Source organism: Lissotriton helveticus, chromosome 5_1 (assembly GCF_964261635.1).
Source record: "Lissotriton helveticus chromosome 5_1, aLisHel1.1, whole genome shotgun sequence".
In the NCBI taxonomy this organism is placed as follows: Eukaryota; Metazoa; Chordata; class Amphibia; order Caudata; family Salamandridae; genus Lissotriton; species Lissotriton helveticus.
In genome coordinates, this window is record NC_136065.1 from 1,187,364,758 (window position 1) to 1,187,390,049 (window position 25,292).

General features: G+C 40.8%; 1 protein-coding gene across 1 annotated transcript in view; it reads right to left on the reverse strand.

Annotated features, from left to right (window-relative positions):
• Positions 1-25,292, reverse strand: part of HSPA12A (heat shock protein family A (Hsp70) member 12A) — a 414,126-nt gene that overhangs the window by 172,918 nt on the left and 215,916 nt on the right. Inside the window, exons 4-5 of the mRNA XM_078643897.1 lie at positions 22,955-23,141; positions 10,633-10,737 (exon numbers count right to left, since the gene is read on the reverse strand). Coding sequence (XP_078500023.1) covers positions 10,633-10,737; positions 22,955-23,141 — 292 coding nt within the window. The remainder of the gene's footprint in view (positions 1-10,632; positions 10,738-22,954; positions 23,142-25,292) is intronic.

The window sequence follows — 25,292 nt, forward strand, 5'->3', positions numbered from 1 at the left end:
AGGACTATTTCAGAGAAGCATCCAATCTTTCCTCCAAACTCAAAGACCGGGGATACCCAAAAAGGACAGTGAAAAATGCTTGTAAACGCGCATGGTACTGCCCTAGAGATGTACTGCTGACCCCCAAACCTAAGACTGAGCTAACAAGAATAGCCTGTGTCACTACCTTTTCCCCAGTGACTAAAGAAGTGCGCAAGATGATAACTGAACACTGGCCGATCATCAATGCTGGTATTTTGAACATAGAGAAGCCTCTATTCTCATTCTGGAAGAGTAGGAATTTAAAAGACCACCTAGTCAGGGCAGCTCTCCCTTCCTGTGTACCAAGTGCCACACTCAACTCTATTTGGGGCATGGCGGAATTGTAATGTTTGCCAGTTTACCTTAGAAGGTAAAAGTTTTACTTTCAATTATGTAACAGTCAATTCATGTACTTTTTCCAACTGTAACACCACAAATGTCATTTATTTGATTCACTGTCTATGCAAGAAACTGTACATTGGCCAAACGACTCAGAAAGTCAAAACCAGAATTGGCCAACACAGGAGCCGAATAAGATGTAAAACACCCAACGCACCATTGGTTGAACATTTCTCAGAGGCAAACCATGACGCAGATGACCTACGATGGACATTTTTGAAAGAACTTAAATTGCCACCAAGAGGAGGAAATATGGGACAGTTTCTAAACCGTGAAGAACTTAAGGCAATCATTTTCTTTGACACAATTAGGAGTGGCCTTAACAGAAATGAGGATTGGGCCACCCTATTGTAAACTCTGCTTCTAGCTAATGATAGGAGAATCACAATTTTACTCCTTCAAAACGGTTTTATATTTAAATGCATTGAACTGCATGACCTTGCCAAAATGATACTGTTCCCCGAATTTTTATTCCTTACTTTTGAATTTTTATTCCTTACTTTTCAATTTCTAAATGCTAATTCAAACCTGTAAATTCCTTACTGCCATTGTATAATCCTTATTGCAAATTTAATTGTTTTAATGCATGCTTCTTGCCGCACAGCATGCCCCTTGCATGCCTATTTGCACCTTCGCAAACGTACTAAACACCAGATGGCGACACCTTATCCCAGCAAAACCACACACGAGTCCTTCCTTTATTTAGACTCCCCTGGCACTGGCGGCCATTTTGGCTTCCCTATTTAGGAGCTCCGTGTGAAATCCAACTTGTCTTTACAAGCCATCGTGCCATTTACGTGTACAGCCCATTTTTGCTGTTTCCAGCTCTCCTTCTCAAAATTGAGGTAAGAACAGACCCTTTGTGTGCTTGATCACCATGAGGAATTAGCGTTTCCCATTGCAGACGGCTCATTCCTTCCTTAAATTTCTTACAGCAGGCTCTATTTAGAGACCAGAAGTCCTGATCCCCAGGAGCTCCCAACTACCTGGATAATACAGGAGATTTAACCCCCTCCACCCGAAGTTTATTTACCCCCCTGCTGAACTAGGTATGTGGCTTCTACTAACACCACCCATAGCTTGCCTCACTCCCATTTACTAGCACGGTATCTAACCAGGGTCCTTCCTTCCCACCATAGGGTCTGGGTCTAAAAAGCGGCAATTATCCGGCGGCTACGGCGCCGTTTCCCTTGGCTGCAACAAGTGCCCACATTTAATTCGGGTAAGATTCTGAAATGTTCAGCTCACTCCCTCGACCCTGCGTGCCTCTACCCTGGCTCCTACAGAGTCACTCGTCCGAGTTACCGTTCAACTTCCAATTCCTTAATTCACGCACAAGCGCATAGTTATCAACACGTCGCATTGCTTCAAAGCTTATTGGGTTAAATGGTAGAAGCACCTTTACTCTACAGCCTTGGGCAATTCCAAATATTGATGAACGCCCCAAAATCGCTTCGATCACTTAAACCACCATCGCGTCAATATGTGTGTACCATAAGCACGATATACAGTATGCCTCGCACCCCAGCAACAGTAGGTTGTTTTAGGTTTGAGTCAAGACACTTTTTACCACACACGTTTCCTTTCGGCTGAAATTGTATTCGGCATGACTATTTTACTCAAGTCACTAATTGTTTCGTTGCCTAGCTGTTTTCCTAAATGTTATATTCAGTTTCGTAACTATCTCTCACAGACCACTGTAATTTTCCCTCCCTGTTCTTTACCCCAACAGGCCATTATTACTTTTCCCAGGCAAATGTATTGATTTGGTCCTGATGATGATTCCGAGAATTAATGAGCAATGGGATCGAAACGTCGACACTTGTAAATAGCACCACAGTTTTCCATTGTGCCTAACTTTTGTGGTTTCTATTTCTGGTTAAACTCGCCGCATAATACAATACATGCGAGTGACCACAGCTCAAAGTTTTTGCCTGTATTTATGTTTATTTGTTTTGTTTGATCAATCTTTATTGTTCTCCACACTTCTTTCCCAACATAGGGTACAGGCTTGTGCCCTATGATAGAAACTGCTGTTTCAGAAATTGTTGACTATATTCTTAACTATTGTTGAATAAAACTCCACGTCCGGCTGGACAGTGGATTCATATAGTAACCTATTGTGGCCTATATTGTATTTTCGTTTTTCATTCTTCAGTCTGCTAAGGACCATTGTTCCTCTTAATAGAATTGTTACCCGTGGTCCCTGGCCAATTATCGGGTCCCCTTGTCTTTTCTAAATAAATCCCTAGAGGACAGAGCCTACATGAAGATCCATGGGGACTTACTCCTGGCTGCTGTGCCTGTAAGGGTGCTACAACACTGCCTTGCAGTGAGTAGCATTTCCTCGGAGGCCTTATGCAGTAAAAGCGAGTATGGTGGGGCTGCCCTTCTCACTTTACCCTCCAGAGCTGCAGACAGAAGATTGTGTCTGCATTCAGTTAGAGATGGCGCAGAGAACGACTAGAACGGTGCAGGATGGCAGTTTTGCAACTGTGAACAGGAGACCCAAATACTGGAAAAGTGGTGAACTGTGCAGGGTTGTGTGGCTGTAGCCTCAATTACATTGATAGCATCACTAGGAATGGGACTGGACTCTGTGGGCTTGCCTTGTTTGATTCTAGAGCCTGCTGCTTTTTATGTTGGCATTAAGCCATGGTTAGTCAGAGGGGCCTATCCTGCCACTGATTTTGATAATGTGGACACCATCCCTTGTGGGGAGATAAAAGGAGAAGATGTATGTGCTAAGCTACACATGTGCTGTGTGCCAGATGGGGTTGGGGTAAATGCCTAATGGCCTGGCACATTAGCGGATTCTTGATAAAACATTACTAAATTTAGAAATAAGAAGTGAAGCAAGGACTGGACAAGGGGACCTCACAGCTTCAGAAATTCAGAAAGCAATCTTGGTAGGGAACCATGGGGGATTCCATGTATTGGAGAGAAAAGTTGGATCCCATTCATAGACAACCCGATCTCCGTCACAACTCTAGAGCCAAATTTGACTCTGGGCAATAGCTCGCTTAATCTTCCCAACGGCCCCCAGTGCCGAGATACCCCTTCGGGGGTGATTCGTGCACTATACTAACACTGGATTACATTTTACAATTCACACATTAATGGAGGCGTCCTGGAATTGAAGGATCAAGAACAAAGAAAGAAAGCACTATCTGTATTTTTTGGGGTACCGAAAGAAAGAAAAAAAGGGAGACCTGAAGAGAAATGAAAATCATGCTCAAAGACAATGTTGACCTAATTTGTGCAGATGAATTGTAATTAAACAGAGTCTAGTAATTTTATATTGTTTTACATTTAAAATACATATACAACATTTATTTATATTAATATTTACCCAAAAAATATTTTTATTCATTTTTTGAGTTACATAATCTTTTTTACTTTCCCTTGTAGCATTATACGACCCCACAGTCAGGGAGGAGATCTCTTGATGGTTAAGGAAGAATTGAAAACGTTTATTAAACTGTTTAATAAATTAGTAAAAATATATTTCTGGTAAATAATAATACAAATTAATTTTAAATATGTATTTCAAATGTACAACTAAATAAGCTACAGCCCTAATAACGTAATTTTGAATAAAATCTTTAAATATTCGAAATACTAAATTAAATACAAAATATTTTGTTGTAGTTAAAGTTACAAAAATGATTCCCACATAAAATAAATTATATTTTTATTAGACATTAATAATGATTAAAAATGATATAAAGAATAAATGAAAAGTAGTTTCATTATATATTTTTTATATAGAAACTAATGTTACATTAATGTATAAATCCCAAACATTTCAAAATATGTTAGAATTAAATACCAAATATTTGCAAACATTAGGTTATATTTATATTTTTAACTATTTAAAATAATTATATTTAACATTATTTCTAATAGGTTTTTTGTTTCAAGTCCCCGTTTCTGACATTTCTTATGGGAGGGTGTTGCAGTATCAGTTGTTAACAATGTGCTATGCAGGACTTACAATTTCTTTTTGTCTGGCAGTAGTAACTTACACTCATAACCTTGCCTTCTTATTCTTTTTCAGGGGGTGTAGAATGCTAATCAATCCTTTTGAGCAACTTTAAACTCAGATTTTGAAAATATTCAAAAGTAGTAAAGTTACTCAAAACTGTAAGAGTAAATTTACATATTTAAATTACTCACAAGTGTAAGTTACCATTTGAGTAGACCTCCTGGTGTTAGACAGTTTGGTGATAATCTGGAAGAGATGACTAAAAGCACAGCCAATTATGGTAGTCGGATTTTAATCTATTAGAGGGGACGTCTTCTAGATGTATGGAAGGAATGTCATCCAGAGAAGAAGTGCTTTGCCTTGCACAGCTGGTCTGATTTTGTCTTCCTTCATTCAGAGACAAAGTTTTAAAGATGTTACAGAGGCTGACATCATTGCAGTGCCTTGGTCAGACCATTATGCAGCTATACTGATTGTGATAGCTTGGCCACAAAACATGAAAGAGAATGCTGGGTCTGTAACAACTCTGACCTCTAAAATATGGAGCAATGAGAAGAGAGCAAACACAAGGAGATGATGGACGGAGCACTGAAACTTTTCAGACACTCACCCAGAGTCCCAGATGTGGGTTGAATCCATCATCGTTCTTTAGCTCACTTCGCCACCCCAGTTCATACCCAGCCATATGCAAATAAGTCTTGCCCCTGTTTCTCATGGGAACAATCCAGCCTGAATTGCCAAGCCAGGTCTTCCCTGGATCGGAATCAAGCATCCTGAGACCAGTTTTGTGGTAATACCCCTCATCAGGCAGACTAGCTTAAATCCAGTGGCATAGTTAGCCAGGGACCCACGTTTGAGCATAACCTGCCAATTTAGGGCGAACAAAGCAAACACAAGAAGATGATGGACGGAGCATTGAACCTTTTCAGACACATAGCATGAAAGTGTGTAAGTCCAAACTGGCATTGATGCTTTTATAAGAATTATCGGTTTATTTAGAACTATGCCCCTCCTTCACAGATTAAAAAGTGATTTTGAGAGGTGGAGCAGCAAAACAATATCATGGTTGGTGGTATTAACATCTTTAAAAATGAAACTTCTTCCTGGAGTTCCTATTTGAGATGGGGTGAAACACCCTTGGACGAGTGTTGTAATATAATTTATAAGCACAACTGTTTTTTTCGTCGGAGGCGGGTTCCATTGGTGTATTATTGGTAGAAACAACATGCCCCACCCAAATGCAGGGTGACTAGAAGAAAGAGTGGAAGGGTCCTAGCAGATGAAGAATGGTTTAGAGTTAGTGTAAGAATATTTCGTGGAGAGTTACCTTCTCCAATTGTTCGAAATGTATTTAGGATTATTCAAAGGTGGCATTATAATCCTTGGCATTTTTAGAGAATATCTGGAGGATAATCTGGGCCTTATCTTTCAGAAGGTGTTGAAAGGGAGTGCTACTACCTTTACTCTTTACTTTAAACTCATTTATACTGCACACAAATCATCCCCAGGGGGATCTCTAGGCACCTGAGAAAGAATATCTTGTGTATAGTAACAACTTAGAATAGCCAGGTCTTGAGCATTTTTTTTTAAATTGAGGCAAATTAGGGCAGGCACGAATTTGGTCGGGAAGGTCGTTCCAGTGTTTGAGGGCCAGATAGGAAAAAGCATGACCCCCCATATTAACTTTCCTTATTCTTTGGCTGCTGAGCAGGCTGAGCTTATTAGTTCTGAGTTGAGGTACAGGCTGACACCGCTCAATTTTGTTGGTCAAATAAGCCGGTCCCATTCCCTTCAGGGACCTGAAGGCCAAGCATAACAGCTTGAAGATGGCTCGTGTCCTGACTGGAAGCCAATGTAGTTGGCGTAGGAGAGGAAGAGAGGGAGTGTGTGCTGGTTTGTTGAGGGCAAGACGGACTGCTGTATTTTGCACGACCTGTAGTTTGGATAACAGGTCCTCCCTGATTCCTGCCAGCAAAGAGTTGCCATAATAAAGGCAGCTGATTAGGAGTACCTGAAGGAGGGTCTTCCTGGCATTAAGCAGGATCTATGGGAAGATCTTGCTAAGCATCCGCATGGTCCTGAAACAGGCGACTACAAGAGTCTCCACCTGTTCCTCCATTTGAAAGCTTATTGTCTATTCTGACCCCTAGGTTCTTCGCCCAACCTCTTGGGGAGGGGGCTTCTCCATGTTCTGATGGCCACTATTCAGAAGCCCACAGTTCTTCTGCCTTGCCAAACAGGAGTATCTCCATTTCCGAGGAGTTTAGTTGTAGAAAATTCTTCCTCATCCAGTTTGCTATGCTAGTCATACAGTTTATGAACTTAGCTTTAGTTACAGTGGGACCATTCTCTATATGCACTATCAGCTGCGTAGCATCAGCGTAGGATATGAATTCAAACCCACAGTTTCTGATGTTTGAGGCCAAGGAGGCAACATATGTATTAAATAATGTGGGACTCATTATAGAGCCTTGAGGTACTCCCTTATCCCCTGCAGCTGTATGCGACACATAGGAGTCCAACTGGACACATTGTGTTCTATCGGAGAGATAGCTCTGGATCCATTTAAAGGCCAGGCCTCCGACACCAATCTCTTGAAGCCTGTTCAACAGAATACGATGAGAGATGGCGTTGAAGGCTGCCGACATGTCCGGCAGTACTAACATAACTGGAGAGTCCGTATCCAGTGACATCCTAAGCGTATCAGTGACCTCAAGCAAAGCGGCCTCAGTGCTATAGGATGCCCGGAAGCCAGACTGGGATGGGTCCAGTATCTTGTTCTGTTCAAAATAGCTGGAGAGATGTCAGTTAATTAGTGTCTCCATGATTTTAGAGCAGCAAGGAAGAAGGGAAATAGGCCTGTAGTTCTGCAGGTCCATAGGGTCTACTAGAGCTTTTTTCAGGAGGGGCTTACTACGAGTTTTTTTCCATTTACGTGGAAAGGTGGCCGTAGCTAGAGAGATATTACAGATATCTGTCAAGGTGTCCGCTAAGACCGGGGCTAGCTCATTCATAGCCATGGGTGGTAACGGGTCCAAAACCAAACCCGATTTAGCCTGAGACAGTAGAACACCCACCTGTTCCCCCGTGATAATGGGGAACTCTTCTAGGCTAGGAGAGCAGGGGACCGCCTCGAGGGGATTTGTCTTGTCTGTTGATATCAGCAAGGAAGAAAAATGTTATTGGAAGAGGTCCTGGGGTGGATAAAATGTGTAAGATTCTAGCCACACCATTGTGAGGGTACATTTTAATGTTTCAGCAAAGGCACTACAAGTCATAAAGTTGCCCAAAATAAATCATTTGAGGCTTGTTTCCATTAGGGCCTTATTGCCCCAGGTCTGGAAAAAAACAACCCTCCTGGGGAAAACACAGTTGTTGCACAATAGGTTGGCTATTTAGGTCATGAAGATGGCACGCCAGAGGGGGAGTGAGAAGAGAGGTGAGGGAGTTGGGTAATTGTTCGATGTTACCTAGCTAGGAGGTTATGATCTAAAAAGATGGAGCTAGCAGGGCTAATACCTATCTAGGAAAATAGACTGGTCCTCCACGCCAGAGATCCCAGAGTCTATAAGAATGCTATAGTAGCTGATTAATAGGTTTCTCTTGCATACCTGCTAGTCTGGCACCATGATTTTCTAAAGATCCAAGGACCCAGTACACGCTGTAATATTGAAGGTCTTGTAGGACTCCATTGCATAAAAGGAGATGTAAGATGTTATGAAATGCTCAATAACATTTGTTTAAAAAACAAATTACGTTGGCACGTCAGGTCTGTGGACGTCTCTCAGAATTTCGAGAATATTGGCAACTATTTCAACCATTTATGAAAAATACTTCATTTCTCTTGAACATATGGATAAACTGAATAACTTTAGGTTGTTCTTTGTTTATTACCTCTGGTTGAGTTGAAATACAGCGTCGGAGGATGTAACCACAATTTGGTTACTACAATGGGAAGAGGCAAAATGGAAGATATAATGCCTATGTGAAAGAGCTGTGCCTTGGTGTGGACTGACGTGGATGGCAGGGCCACAGCCTCTTGCTCGACAAATCTGAGATTATCATCAACTATTCTCTTCTCTTCATTCTCTCTTTTCTTCTCCTCTTGTTCCCCTTATTTGCTTCTTCTAGACTATGTGAAAAACAGATTGAAGATTTACACTCCATTTAGAGTGCTTGATTCTACCAGGAGAGTTTTATTACTGCCACCAAAATCAAAAATTGTTAGTGCGGATAGAATGCCTCCATTTTGCAATTGACTTATATTTAATTTTCTTTAATGTGTTTCGCAGTAGTCTGGTTCATGTGGGAGAGAAAACTGTTCCCTGGTGTGGAGTTTGGCTGCAGAACCTCTTACAGAGGCTCTTGGACATCTGAGTTAACTTGTTGCTAGTAGGTGAAATGCTTTATTTCTTAAGGGAAGTTAGAAGTGCCCTGACATTTGGTGTAACTTGAAGATGCAGGACCACCATGTTTAACAAGAGGTTTCAGACTTGTGCCCTTAAAGTGCCAGGAATCAACACACGTACATTGACTGGAGTTGATCTATACCTCCTCATGACTATAATCTGTGCCACCTGCAGCTCTCGAGCCTTGGTTCTGTGAACTTTAGTGCTAGAAACTCTCCAGCACCACAAAAAAAGGAAATGTTGAGACTCCTCTTTCTCTGGTGCAAACACTGAACAGACATGCAGCTATATGTAATGCAGCCAAACTTTAAGCAAACACAATATCAAGTTTATTTGTAAAAACACTCAAGAAATCAAAATTGTCAATCTCCCAAAATTGATACAACTACATCAATCAATCTTGGTGCACAGAAGGTCACTAGAAGTAACACATTACAGGGAGAAAAAACTACCACATTGTCGATCAAACTAGTAACTGGCTTGGGAGATTTATAATTAAAAGTCTGCACTGATATCTGTTCTACCTTCATGGCTAATTGTGCTCAATTTATTAACTTCAAATCTACAATCCTGCACTTCATTTACTTGATCCATGGTGACTCATACGTTTGAGACCAAACATTGTGATTTTCTTTCTACATCACATGTGCTAGATCCCTCTTCTCTAAATCTTTAAGAACTAAAGAAATGTGGACGTCCGTTTTTTTAATCAATTTATTTTTGTTGGTGTCTTTTGGGCTTGATGCCAATTAAGTGATCTTTGTTTAATCTTTATAGGATGTTGGTCTGATAACTACAATACTTACTGCTAAGGGCTGCTGAGGAGGTTTAGGCTAAAGAGGTAACAATGTGCTTGCATTCCCCATTCAGAGCATGACATTTCTTGGTTTTGTCCAAAAAGTGTTCCTTTGGCAGTTGCATTTGACACACATTCATAAATACAATGGAAATGTACACAGAAATAAGACTGTGGGAGGTAGATCTGAAATTGTATGTGCTACAGCATCCTTGGTATATCAATTAAATGCCAAATTAAATCTCTAGGTAACAGAAGATAACAAAAGAAGTATACTCAAAAACAGAAAGACTAAAAAATCAGGACAAATGGAATATACGCACCCAAAAACACTGAAAGGAAAAAAAAATATGTTTCTCATTCTGTTTCATTGGACAATGGTGGGTAAAAAGAAAACCACACACCTGTGCAAAACCAAGATGTGATCCCTATTGAGTTTTGAAGTCTATGGGACAGCAACTTTCAAGGTGTAGTTTCACTTGAGGCAATCTTTTAGTGTGCTATTGGGTAGGGCTTAAACCTTGCCTGTATTCAACATTATCTGCTACACCCAAAAAGATGTCCATCCAAAGAGGTGACCGATAGTAGAGGGGATCGGGAAAAATGGCATGAGATTCTCAACATAAATGGTAAACCCACTGGGTTTAAGAACGCCATGGAGCAAATGAAAATCCTCTCCATTACCAGGAATCAATGCCACTGAAGATCATTGTAAGATTATCCTCTTGGGAACTAATTCCACATTTCTCTGTAGAAAAATAATTTTAAAGGTCAGGGTATGTAATATTTTTAACACAACTATGTGACTATTTAATTCTAACTAGTAATAGTGCAATGTTGTTTGTCTTTAATTGTCGAACATACACTGAACTTAAAGACTACTACTTCCGCACCAAGAGGTCCTCTGTCCCTACTACACACATCTAAGACATTTGTATTCAGTGGTAGACCACAAGTATAACATGAAAGTGTCATTTTTGGAGCCCAATCATTTGCCCTGTCAATTACTTCATTCATACCTTCATTGCTTGTTCCTTAAAGAATTGCAGGGCATAGGCAAATATCTCCAGCGCTTTCACCTTCTTGCCGTTTGCAGCGATGAGATCAGTCTCCATGTTGAGGTTCTAAAAACCAACCAAAAGACAAAGTTTTTAAACACGAAAAGAAAATGTTGAATCAATTCAAGTTAAAGGGAAGACAGTTGTCGCTTTTATGCTGGTCATATAGCTTCACAGAAGAAGTTGTAACTACTTTGAAGTTGAAATAGTAAGTAAATTCATGCCATGACTTAATACAGTGTCTACATATGAGCCCTTCCTGCAGCAACACATGGATATATTGTACTACAGGTATTCCTCAATAGTTAACATTTTTGTATGAAAATATGCAACTTTCTGACAATGCCAGCTAGAGATGTATTTGTAATGAATATATGACGTTATTCCGCGGGATAATATCCCTAATATACCATTAGTCCGCATTTTTTATAACGCAAGAGCAATAAAACGAAATACCATGATCCTGCAAACATTTACTCCCCATATGCCTTTACCACGCATGCCATCATAACGCAAAGGCATGCGTGGTGAAGGCATATACTTTGTAAAAGTACAAGGTCATGTGAACAAGGCTCATGGAGCCGAAACGTCAGGGACATTTTCTGCACTAAATAAAGGAAAAAGGAAAAAGGAACTCTATTGGTCCGTGTCCGAGTGGTCCTTACCTTGGCTGGCTGCTATTCCGGAGCTAGGTGAGACGGCGGTGTGCACGATATATATATAGATATATATATATAGATATACATAAACATACAAATATATCTTACTTAATTTAAAAATAAACTTATTTTACATTTAAAATGAATGATTTATAATTACATTTGTTTATATATATATATATATATTTAATACATATATATATAAATATATATATTTTTTTTTTAATTACCCTGTAAACCCTAAAAAATATCCAACCCTGGTCCCTTTAAATACCCCTGCACCCCAAAATAATAACTCACCCTTACTCCTTATATTACCCCAGCACCCTTAAACAATAACCCATCCTGACCCTTAAAATACACCCTGTACCCCAAAACCCAAACCTAGCCCTGAACCCTAAAAATACCCCTGTACCCTAAAAATACCCCTGTACCCCAAAACCCAAACCTAGCCCTGAACCCTAAAAATACCCCTGTACCCCAAAACTCAAACCTAGCCATGAACCCTAAAAATACCCCTGTACTCCAAAACCCAAACCTAGCCCTGAACACTAAAAATACCCCTGTACCCCCAAACCTACCCCTGAACCCTAAAATACCCCTGTACCCCAAAACCCAAACCTACCCCTGAACCCTAAAATACCCTTGTACCCCAAAACCCAAACCTACCCCTGAACCCTAAAATACCCCTGTACCCCAAAACCCAAACCTATCCCTGAGCCCTAAAATACCCATGTACCCAAACCTATCCCTGAACCCTAAAAATACCCCTGTAGCCCAAAACCCAAATCTAACCCTGAACCCTAAAAATACCCCTGTACTCCAAAACACAAACCTAGCCCCGAACCCTAAAAATACCCCTGTACCCCAAAACCCAAACCTTTCCCTGAACTCTAAAAATACCCCTGTACCCCAAACCTATCCCTGAACCCTAAAAATACCCCTTTACCCCTAAAACATATACCCCAACACCCCCAAACACACCCTTAAAATACCCCTGTACCCCTAAACCATATACCCCAACACCCCCAAACACACCCTTAAAATACTCTTGAACCCCTAAAACATATACCCCAACACCCCCAAACTAAAACCATATACTTACCTTACACTTAAATATTAAAAACATATGCTTTTACCATTCATGCTTTTACAACGAATTTCGTTGTAAACGCATGCGTGGTAAAAGCATATAAGATATAATGGCATGCGTTTTAAAAATTTGCGGACTGATGGTACTTTCGTTATAATGGTATGCGGACAGAAGGTATGCGGGATAAAAGTTGCGGTATGAAGGTGTTGAACCATTTGTAATTGCATGCCCACCTTTTGAATGTATCTATACTCGGTCTCTTCTTAAGGTCTGGCATCATTAGAAAATAGAAACAAGAATTGGCAAAGCCAACAGATCTCGCCTATGTGAGAGCGATTGGCTTTGTCAATGTCTTTTAGTCATGTTATACAGCAGCGTGACTGCTGTTAAGCATGGCTAAAAGTTAGTGGTGGGGCGTGGTGTAGTGTGAAATAGAGGATAGTGATGTAGAGGAAAGTGATGTAGAGTGGAGTGGCGTAGAGTAGTCTAAAATCCTGTGGAGTGGCCTTGAGTAGAGTGGTATAGAGTGGCATGAAATGGAGTGGTATAAAGTGCAGTAGCACAGAGTGGAATGGCAGAGTGGTGGAGAGTAGAGCAGAATGGCAAAGAGTAGCGTTGAGGAAAGTGGTTTCAAGTGGAATGGCACAACGTTCTGCAGAGTAGCACTGTGTGAAGTGGCAAAGAGTAGAGCAGCGAAGAGAACAGTGATGTAGATTAGAGTGTTGTAGAGTGGCACTGGGGAGAGTGGTGTGGATTGGCATAGATTGAAGAGGCATACAGTGGAGTGTCAGAGTGGTGTGAAGTAGAGTGGAGTGGTGTAGATCAGAATGGAGTGGCATAGAGTAAACTGGCATAGAGAGGAGTGGCACCGCGTGACGCAGAGTAGAGAGGATTGGCGTAGAGTGGAGTGGTATGGACTTTACCAGCATAGAATAGATTGGCCTAGAGGAGCATAGTTGTGGGTGTAAGTAACTAAACCGTCAATAGAGACAGCAGATAGGGTGAAATCAAGCCATATGCCGGTGTTAAAATTAGGAAAGCACATTGCATGTCCAGGAATAATACTGAAATGCTTATAAAATAAAATAAAATAGTGTGTTGTAGAAAGTTCAGGAAGGACAAAGACAAGAAAGACCACATGAATTTAATCCATCCTCCATGAGGAACTAACTCAATGAAGGAAGGGAAGCCTCAGGGAGCTAAGCAATCAAATAATTTTAAATGAGAGTGACAACGAAAACAACTAATGGCATTCTGTGGGTGGGTTGTTAGCCCACTGGATTGTAAACACTGTGTTTCGCAGCACAGCACATGCGCGGAGTAGGCGAGACCTAAAATTAACTGTATGGGCTTTGTTACCAGGAGAAGAAACGCAATTGGAGGATCTGAGCCGCAAAAATGTCTGAAGTCTATACCCATACTTTTCATCTTATGTTTGAAATATATTTTGTTTAATGGGATTCCCAAAGGTTTCCGAGCACACCCTTTTTAGTCACAGTTTCTAAAGAATACACCAAGAAAAGAGTGTGTGAATTTCTATTTTCACATGCATTAATTTAAGTAGTAAGTAACTGTATATTTGAAGAAAGTATTGCATACAAAATATCCGGAACTGTCTCCCACACTTTGAAATATTTACTTGCAATTTTCTAGGAGAATTCCAATTCACGAAACTTAATGCTAGGTGAAAATTCGTCAGGAGTAAATTATGGTCATTTACGGAGATCTGGCCATTTTCATAAATAACCTTTGTCTTTCACGGAGTGGCCATTCCTCCAACTCCTCATTATATAGGGGGTGTTGTATTCCATTTCTGAAATTGGAAAAGCATTTTCTGCTGCATTACATAGGAGCATATTAAAGTATGTTTCCAGTGTGGGAGACCTACTGCAAGAGGTATGTGAATACCCCTAAAGCAAGGCATTTGAGGGTTCTTACAAACATTTACAAAATGTTCCACCTGGAAGCAATATGAGTATCGTACAAACAAATTCAGGATGGTGCACAATTTGCCGCACTTGAAAATGTTCATCATCATAAGTGCATGTTTTAATTGTAACATTCCACAAATTCTAATTCTGTGAATCAGGATCTGGATTTTACAACCACAAACTACTTTCTTGTGCACATAAGTAAGACACATAAGCCTCTATAACTGCATATGTAAGAAAAAATTCCAGTTAGAGAAAATATGAGCTACATGTGCATGTACAACACAGACTTTCCAGGTGTTACAGGTCTCATGTTAGGCTAATGCATTCCCGGAATTTCTCCACATCAACACAGTGTCCCAGATGTCTTACGCTTATCAGCTGAGTTGATAACATGTTTTCTTACCCTTGTTGATTGCCACCAGCTCCTAATCCACTTATGATCTTTATCAGTCAAAAATATGTCTATAACATATCTTTCCTTGAATTCAGTTGTTGTGCAATTACAATCAAGAAATGTTCTTCTATTATCTTCTTCTTCTTCTTGTCAGGAGAGGAATCTCACTAGGATTCCTCCCAAAGCTTAAACAACGAAGGAAATTCGATGGATGCGAAATGAAATGATACTGCTAAACTGAAGAAACACTCAGCCAAAATGGTACCTGTAGGAATACTCCTCTAGATACAATTTAGGTGCACACCTAATATGAATCCGAATTCACACCCAAAGTCTCAGAGTTCTGATTGCATAGTGAAGTGAATATTTAGTTACACAATGAGGTATCAAAATGGCTGCCAAGATTTTGTACTGTGACGTTGATGGTGTAGTAAGACTTGTACTTTCTCTTTCTTGCCTTCCACAGCAGTGTTTGACTTGTTTACCAACTGTTTTGGCATAATAGTTAGATGCATTTTAGGCTGTAAATCAATATTTTGTATTTTACTGTGTTTTTGCTGGGAAATGCAGAGTTCAGGTGGGGACTATTTGTTAAACATAATGCATTTGCACTTTGAGCTCTTTGGTCTGCCCCGGTTTGCACCTTTTGGTGGAGAGAAAATGTGGCAACAGAAACAACTGTTACTCTGGGACACTTGTGGATACCATTTTGGTGAGATGTATGTTCCAGCGACTGTAATGCTCTCAGGGGCACCATATTTAAGGAAGCAGGAAGCCCTTATGTGCCACTGGTGCACCAAAGGTGTGCCAAAGGCAAGTTCATCTATGCCCGACTGTTGTAGGTCACCAGAACCCTTCCTTCGCCTACTCCAGAAGAGGTAAGATTAAGATACACGGGGAAAGATCTACATTTCTTCAGAGAGAGAGAAGCCCACAATATCTACATGACTACCTGGTGTTTCAAGCATACTCTGGACAGGCTATATGTCCTCTTCTCCTGAAAGGTTGTAAATTCTTACCTAGGGAAGTTACAATTGACAATAGAGACATTAAGCCCAACAGGGAATGTGGAGTCCATCAAATACTGCGAATGGACAAAAAAAGGTAGTAACCGGAATTTGAGCTTAAGCATCAGTTGACAACTATCTCAGTTTTAACTGCAACGCCAGGTCTATTCTCAAACATGTTACTAAGCTCTGAGATATTTTAGATACCGATTCTCCTGATGTTGGTTTCATTACTGAGACTTGGCTAAATCACACGGACCCACGGGATATAGTTATCGCTTTTCCAGATAGCTGTTGCTATTGAGGCTTGATAGCGATAACAAAGTAGGTGGGGTCGTGGTGATTGCATTCTCTAAAAACATGAAGGTATCTTTTATTCGCACTTGTCTCTCTAATGTACTACAGATGATAGTTTCTAACTGATTGTTCCCATAAAAACGTATGGAAGGAAGCCTTAGTCTATCGCCCCCCAGACTCCAAGAAATATTTCAGTCTCCTGTTGTTAGACCTACTATCCCCGCATATTTTAGAGTCTGATAACTTCTTGTTACTGGGAGACCTTAACTTTCATGGGGGAAATATAACAGACAATTTAAGTTAATTTACTGTTGTCTGACCTGAAGAGGACAAGACTGACACAATTAGTAGAAGGCCCGACACATGTAGCCAGTCATACACTTGTTTTACTATTAAGTATCTCTACCTAGCATACAGTTAGTCAACCCGAACCCCATCCTTGGACACACCATTATCTAATAGGAATCAAAATGCCTCCGACTAATACCCCAGATCAAAGCATAAGGAGCCATTATGACTGACACGCTCTTGGAAAATAATGAATCCGACTAATATAGAGAACTATCTCCAATTCCCCGGATTGAAGAAAACCTCTGATATTGATAGGGCTAATATGAACTTTCAAGAATCCCTTATCAAGGCTATAGACACGGTGGTCCACCTTAGGTGAATTATGAATAGGAGGGAGTAAACACAAGCGGTATGGTGCAATGAGGAGCTCAAACTAGAAAAACAAAATTGTAAGAAACTTGAAAGGGCATTGGTGCAGGTCAAAAACTCCTCAGGACAGAGGTGATTGCAATTCAGCTCTACAATGTATCCTACACATCTGAGAGAAACACACAGGAATGTTTTGACAATTAGTATTGAAAAGTCTGGCAACTCTGCCAAAGAGATTTTCAAGAAGCTGAATGAATTTACAAAGCCATTTTTTGCCTCACAGGATGTATGCAACTCTTGTCACCTATTTCTGTGAAAAGATTAATACGTTATAAAATGTGTTTGACCCTCAAAGTGACTCCTTCCAAGATGGGGCAGGACCTTGTTAAACTCCCCCAAGTGCTGCTGACAGGTCAACTGGACAGGTTTAACGGTTTAACCCAGTTACCCTGGAGGAGGAACAAGAGATACTATGCAATATTAAATCGGGGTCACTGGAAGATCCTTGCCCAGCACATATCTTTGTTGCTTTGTCACCTCTATTTAATTCACATCTCACAGACTTGTTTAATTTTTCTCTGGAAACGGCTAAGGTACAGAAAGCTTTGAGGTTGGCATCTGTCTCTACTATTCTAAAGAAACCCACAGCAGATCAAACTAGTGTTACCAATTTCTTCCCGATTTTGCTACTCCCGTTTCCTAGTAAAACCATGGAGAAATGGATTGACAGTTAACTCTCACAATGTTTAGTGAATAATCAGACCCTGGACCCCTTCCAGTTTGGGTTTAAAGCATCTCATAGTATAGAAACAACCCTGCCGGCTGCCACTGACACGATTAGAATCAGTTTGGATGTGGGCAGGCTGGCTATGCTAATTCTGATGGATCTTTCAGCAGCTTTTGATAGGGTATCTCATGTGATCCTCATTCAGAGACTGTATGATTTTGGAGCATAAGGACAGGCATTGGCCTGGCTGTTGGACTTTCAAACAGAGAAAACCCAATTGGTTTCCATCCTTCGTCTTAAATCAAGAACTATCACTAACACCTGTGGGGTCCAGCAAGGTTCTGTGCTAAGTCTCATGCTTTTCAATATATATGTGGATCATTTGGCCAAGATTGAGGAACCTTTTAGAAATGAGATTCTGCATATGCATATGACACTCAATTAATAATCCTATTTGGTCTTTATTTTAAGGTAACAAAATTTTGGTTATATAATAGCATGCGGAAAGTTGCTTCTTGGATGTAGCAGAATTGTCTATAGCTGAATGGGGGGGGGGGAGACAGAAATCCTACTTATTAGTAAAGTCAAGAAATACTGGTCTGAAGAGTGGTTGCCTTGCAAGCTGGGCACCCTTCCCTCCCCCCCCCCCCCCCAAGACCCAAAATATGTGGTAAAAAACCTCGGCATTCTAACAGATAACAAGCTTTTGATGGCCCATCATGTTAAAGCAATTTGTGGATTTGCGCTGGTATTTTCTGCCTTCGTAGGAAAACATTCCCTTGGCTTCCTCCCTTGTGACTAGCTGGTTAGAATATGGCAATGCCTTTCTGGTTGCCACCAATGAGGTGCATTTGTCTAGATTACAGCTGATCCATAATACCGCAGCCGCCTAGTATGAAGTTTTCCTGAAGGCTCTCCTTCAGAACCCATGCTAAGATTCTTACACTGGCTTCCAATCAGGAAAGGCTGTATTTTAAAACTTCTCTGTCAGGGCCATGGAGCATTGTACAGGGTAGGTCCCACCTATCTCCAATATAGAATCAGTTTCGATCATTCAGGGAGATGCCTTAGAGCCTCAAACACAACCCTGGCATTACCCAGTCAGATTCTAACAGCCCAGAATCCTGGTCGATCCTTTTCATATTTCTAATTTTTAAGAACCTCATAAACATGTGGTTATCTTATGATCTCCTTAAGTTTACTAGTTTTTCAACTTCCTCTACAGTAAAAGCATTAGCGCTGGGATTCTTCTTTGGTAGAGAATTGTTGCACTATATAAATCTGTTAGCATAACAGAACATTGGTCTCAAAAGATCTCAGAGCTGTGGCTCTTGCAAAACGTTGAGAGCCCCAAGACCTGCCATGAGCGAGCAAGCCAGGCCTCGATTGCAGCAGTCTAGTTCCCAGTCCTGACTGGCTTCAAAGAAATATGTACTGTATATATGACAGTGGTCTGTCCCAGTTGTTTTTGTCCAAGTAGATCTCTGACATTATCTCATCTCTTGAAGACCATCTCTCCGGAGACCGGAAGCTTGGCTTCTAGGGTGAAAATCATGAAATTTAAAAGTATGTATATTCTTTGAAAGTTCCGAGAATCTTTTCTCATGGTCATAACCCTTCAAATCTATCATATAATCCACCATTCCATGATCTTGTGTATAATCTAATATATGATTGATCTTATATTCAAGATCACCATCAGATATAAGATAATCCACCATTCCATGAACTCGCTTAAAATCTAATATACGATTGATTAAGTATTCAAATTCACAATGTCCGATGACAGGATAGTGGCGTATGATGTGTTTGAAAGTCTTACAGCTGTAAGAGATAAACATGAAGTGCTGGAGTATTTTCTATTTCGAAGGGTGAGTTAACTTCATGTTTACATAATTTTCTTTTCAATAATAAATGGTTCAATAATCTTAGATGCCATTTTAATTCATTTTTTGATTAACATGCCATTTAATTTGTAAATACTTAGTGGACAGGCAAACCTTATCCCTTACTATATATGGAGATTCTTGTTTTTTTTTCACAGTCAGCAAACTCTACATCTCATATAGTCTTACTGAAGATATGTATGGCCTTCCGGCGCTACCATTCATAAATGATCATGATGTTCTTGTTCAGAAGGCAGAGGGGTCGATTTAATGATTTCCATTTGTAGAATATTTAGATGGTATCTATAGGTAGAGAAAAAAAGTAAAAAGGTGGAATACTAGTGAATGCTTTTCTGAATTTTTCAACCACTAGCAAAGCTTCTCTCGAATCTTACTCCTATCTCACAGTAAAAGAACAGACAATTTGTTCCATTTCTTTATTTAAATACCTAGCATTGCCATTCGTCTGAGGATGATAACGTGTTGATTACTGAGCTTTGATATCCAAGATTTTACAAAGAGGTTCCCAAAAATATGAGGTAAAGTGAGAGCCTTCATCAGTTACATACACGAGGTGCGCCAAAAAAGCCAACATTGAGTTTCGATGTAAGCCAACTCCTGAGCTGTTGCTACCAACTAAAGTGGTACAAAATGCCCTGTCTAAGGTAAATTATCCATTAGAACTAGTACAATAGTGTTTCTCACACATTCCGGTGGCTCAACCACAAATCCATGGAAATCATATGCGAAAGGTACCGGTGCCATGAATAATAATTGTAACTTTCCATAAGGTGATGAATGTTGACTTTTCCCTTCAGCACACATAGCATGCAGACAAATAATAGTGAATTTCTTCAGAAAGTGATGGCCACCAAAAATACAATTGAAATAAAGATACAGTTTTGCCGTAAGCACGATGGCCAGAGAATTTCAAATCCTGCAACAGGGCTACAACTTGTTGACACCAATTTTCTGATGGTGACTAAAAAAAGTTGCCCTTGAAAAGATAGCCCATCTTTTATTTAATAATGACCTACTTCTGCAATGAGAACTCAGCATTGTTTTGTTTGAAAGAATCTTGTCACACATGAGTCGAAAAGAGTATCCTAATTAATCAATGCTACAGTCTGAACTATTGACATCCAGGCCAGCAGTCAGACCGCTGCATTATGATGCAGACGACCGGATCACAGCTGTCGGGGGGACAGACCACCACCTCCGATGAGCTCAAGGACCCCGTCGGGACATTGGAAAGACTGTAATCCCTACAATTGATGCAGTGCCAGTGCAGGCACTGCCGTCGTGATTACGATGTCCATTTTCCACAGCTTTTTCATTGGGGACCCACCTCCATGAAAAGGCTGATAAAAAGGGACTTTGGGGTCTCAAAGCAGGGCCCTTGTTCGCTGTGGGTACACTACTAAGTGGCCAGGGGGCACGTGTGGTGCCCCCCAAACATTGATTCACTATGTGCCAGGCACCACATGGTTCCTGGCACTCGGATGTTTAAAAATATGCGTTTTTCTACTAAGGCTTGTTCTGTGGCACTTTTCCAGATGCAGCACAAGCCGCAGTAGAAAAATGCAGTTTCCGACCGCCTACATGGTGGCCGTATGAAAATATGCCGGGTGGGACCACCAACTACTTGTCGGTTTGGTCTCAATCCCTCTGCGATGGTAGTCTGACCACCATCGCAATGAGGGCCTTAGTGCAGAGGCGTAACAAAGGCCCCCACAGCCCCCCAGTGCGGGGGGCCCCGAGCTCTAGGGGGCCCTCACAGCACAGTACCCTGGCCCAAGAGCTCCTGAGAAAGTCCAGAAGGGGGCCCCTCCATGCAGTATGCAGTGGGGGCCTCCAGTTTCGTTACACCACTGAATTAGTGTCAATGTAAAAAGACAGAAACATCTAAGTTGCATCTGCTGAAATGTCACACGTGTGGTTAACTTGTAACGTAAAAGTCTAGTAGATGGATAAAAGGGGTTGTTCATTCGGGAGGACCAGGGAAGTAGTCAGGGAAATTGAACTGAAGCAAACACCCGCACAGTCATAATCTCTGGGTACTCAAACAGTTCTCAGTGCATTTTCTACATTCATCTTCACATGTAACTTACACATCAATGGTCCAGGTGTAAATGGTTCAGAAAGGGTCAGAAGGTGCACCAGTACTCTTCATTTTAGCAGTGTGTGTAAGAAAGGAGACATTAAAGTGTGCATTTCACAAACTTCCTAAAGTATACATGAGCAATTCATATAATATATTAAATTGACATGCAGCAGAGCAAGAGGAGCATATTATCTAAGGTTGTGGTTACCTTAACGTTACATGAATAACTCACGCAAATAAGTGAAGTGTGTGTAGTAAAACATTTTCATAATCAGGTTAGTAGGTGTATGATACACTGTATAAATCCGCTACGCAGCTTTATACATACCCGTAACGCGGAAATTTGCAAGTGCATGTGTTACCAAATGGGTTTGCAGATCATACTGTGCTACATGTGTACATGCGGAACTAAACAATTATCAACATGATGTATGTGTGTAAGTTTAACTAAGTGCATCCCAGAGTAACAAGATTGGCTGTCCATGAAGGAGTAATTAAATAAGTACTTGTACAGCAATCTTAGGCACTGGTGAATATCTAACTAAATAGGTACCTACATAGGGATTTGTATATGCATGCGTAACTATTCATGTACCCTAGGATTCTTTGTAGGTTAGATTTACATATACATGTAAAACTAAATAAGTATCTTGTACCATTGGTGACCAACGAGCTCATGTGTTGATGTATATGTACCTAAATAACAATGTACTTTAAGCAATAGGAGGTGCACCGAACATAACAAACAGACTACAGGTGTTGTGTTCGATGCACCTCCCATTGCTTAAAGTACTTTGGGAATCTGTAACCAGTGGCACCAAAAGGTGACAGGTGCCGGAGTATTGTGCACGGACACCCTTACACGGCAGCAGAGATACAGTGATAGTGCTATGCATGGAGTCTCTCGCCTTGCATTCTTTTTGCTAAATAACAATGTACACTAGATATGTATATGCAATTAAACAAGTACCCCGGAGGCAGTGTGAGCTACATGTTTATTAGTAACTAAATGCTCGACTCAAAATATCTGTTGCGTGGCAATAGGTAACGAAAGATATAGTCTTGAAGCTATGTAAAGTAAATGCACATATTAACTAAATATGCGTCCATTTAACAGAATGATCTACATGTGCATGTGTAAGTAAGGTAACCGACCCCTTGCAATTTGTTCTTTATGTGTAAAGGCAATAATAATGTACCGTGAACCATCTTTATAGGCAGGTATTCATAGAACTCACTTTGCATCTTGAGAACATAAATTGGAAATGTAACTGTGTGGGAAATACACATTCATTACCATACCTTCTAAAAAATACATGATTTAGACATGAGCCATCTGGATTTCTGGCATGGGGCTGATTATGTGAAAAGAAAGTGTGTTTGGGGAGGAGGCAGAGTTTCTGTAATCTTTGCAGGTTTGTCTGCCTTTAGTCTTAAACAAATTCAAAAATATGAGTTTTCAGAAACAGTCTTGACAAATTCCTTGATCACTGTATTATTTAGCACAGCATGGGCTCCTTACTGGACTGGTATGTAGCGTCATCTTGAATTTCTCAAAGTACAGCCACTGTTTGCATTCGTTGGAGTCTAGGTCATGGTAAAAGTCCCGCGCTGCATAGCCAAAGCTGTGAAACTTCCGGTCTGGGGTGAGGAGGATTGTAGTCGGAGTCTTCTGATTGGACACTCCTGGATCTCCGCCTTCCCACCGCCTAGAAAGCAAACGAGATGTTTAATCCCAAGGTGAGAAGTTTGGGAATGTGTCAGTTTACAATAACTACCCAATTATCTAAGGTAGAATTAAAACACTTCTGTTTCACTTCGGGCACAACCAGTCAGACCATAGAGAGCCGAGATGGATATATGTGTAAGTCTTAAACAACAAAGGTAACGCTCAAGTTACAAAGAACTTACAGTTCCAGGTGGCGCCAAAGATTTTACAGGTTTAAGTGGCAGACAAGGTATACGTTATAAAGTTCTAGGTAAACCGTCAGGCAGCAGCACTCATATAAGGGATAAAGTATCCCCTGTGGTACTTTATAAAGATACCGAGGAGTTCCATAACCATATAGAGGAATGAGGCCGAAGGGCGAGTTTCTTTATAAGGTTATGGAACTCTGAGGTAACTTGCAATATCCCGATCATCTACGCCAGGGGATACTTTATCCCATACAATACATGGTCACACCATCACATTTGCCACAAATCACTTTAAACTTTGGGTCATAGCTCTTACATATGAAAGAGTAGGAATCTGTGCAAACATGAAGTAAAATAACACCTCTAGTGCAAAATTAAACATCAAACACCTGTTAGTTATTTGTTGCAAACAGATATTAGATACAGTTCAATAGAAGTCACTTTAAAAAAAAGCTTCACTAACTTTGACTGTGTTCAAATATGCAGAAAGATTCTAGTTTTTCTCTACGCATCTAATGAGTGCAAAAAATAAACAAGTTCTCTCTGCTTGTCATTGTAAGATAAAAAAAGCTAGGGCAAAGTACAGAAAAGCAAGGTTCTGTTTTTGTTGCTTAGAACAGCTGCATCAATTATGCTCCATGACCTGACCTGCCTTTAGCCTTGGCTGCATGCTCTGACAGCAGGCACTGTGATATCAGAACTCTACTATGATAACCTTATACTAGTCGAGTTCTACCGTCCTTTCTTTATAATCGTCGACTTGGTGCATCACAAGTCGCCGAATATAAACTTTTTAGAGACTGACATTTATACTGGGATACCACAAATATAATGTTATGTTATCGGAGATTTAGTTACAAAGAACTTTTAGGATGAGGTAGCAACAGGTTTGAGTGGTAGAGAAGTAATGAGTTATACGTTATAAAATTATAAGTAAACACCAATTTAGTCATAATGTTAAGGTATATCATCAGAGATTTGTATAGCGCTGCATAGCCATTAGTATTATCTTGCAGTGCGGTTGAGTTACGGTCCTTTGCCCTATGATCTTGAGGATTCAGTCAGTTATAACAATCTTAATTACAGTTCAGGAAAGAGCATCACACTGTGAACGCCCCTTTACCAGTCAGCACTGAAAAGACTCCCTGATTCCTCCTTCTGCCATCTACTCTCCAAAAGACTCTGCTCTTCAACTATAAACCTTCTCTGTGTAGCCACGTGGCTGCCAGTGTTCCCTGAAACATCTTTCTCTTTCCAACTGCCTTGCTTTGTCCCTTCACCCTCTCACCTTGAATGAAATCCCTCTAACCCTATCTGTGACATAGCAAACCATGTCGGCCTCTTCCCCTCTAATCCTCCTTTCTTAACACCAAGTGCACGGTCCTGGTCCAAACCCTCCCATCCTGCAGACAGACATCTTGGGTCGTGAAGTTCTCGCCCGCCTGTTGACCTGCCTGATGAGCGCCTTGTCTTCGAGGAGACCTCCTGCTGTCAGCAGTTTGAGGCAGAAGACCCCATTTGCCCTGTTGGAGTGAAGATGGAATTTGTGGGGGACAAACTGCGATTTCTCAGCACTGGGTTTCTTTGTGGCAATGAGCACAGGAACCTATGGATATGTTTTCCCTGTGCCTAGGGGGTGGAGGCAGATAGCGCCGAAAGATGAATGGGTAATTCCTCATGCGGCGCAAAACTGGGAAACTGCTCAAGGAATGTTTTGCTGCCCTGTGAATCTGAAGGGCGAAAGCTCCATACAGGGTTTCAGTTTTCTGAAATGAGGGGTAGCAGAAGTGATCAGTGGGGTAATGCAAAGTGAGGGCCCCTCTGGAGGATATGAATAGGGGCCCTCCGAGCCAACCATAGCTCAGTGATATTTATTGGGCTTGGGCTGAAGAGGGACCCCTGGTGGGTTGGAGGCTCCGTCAGTGTATGTGGGGCTCCTTGCA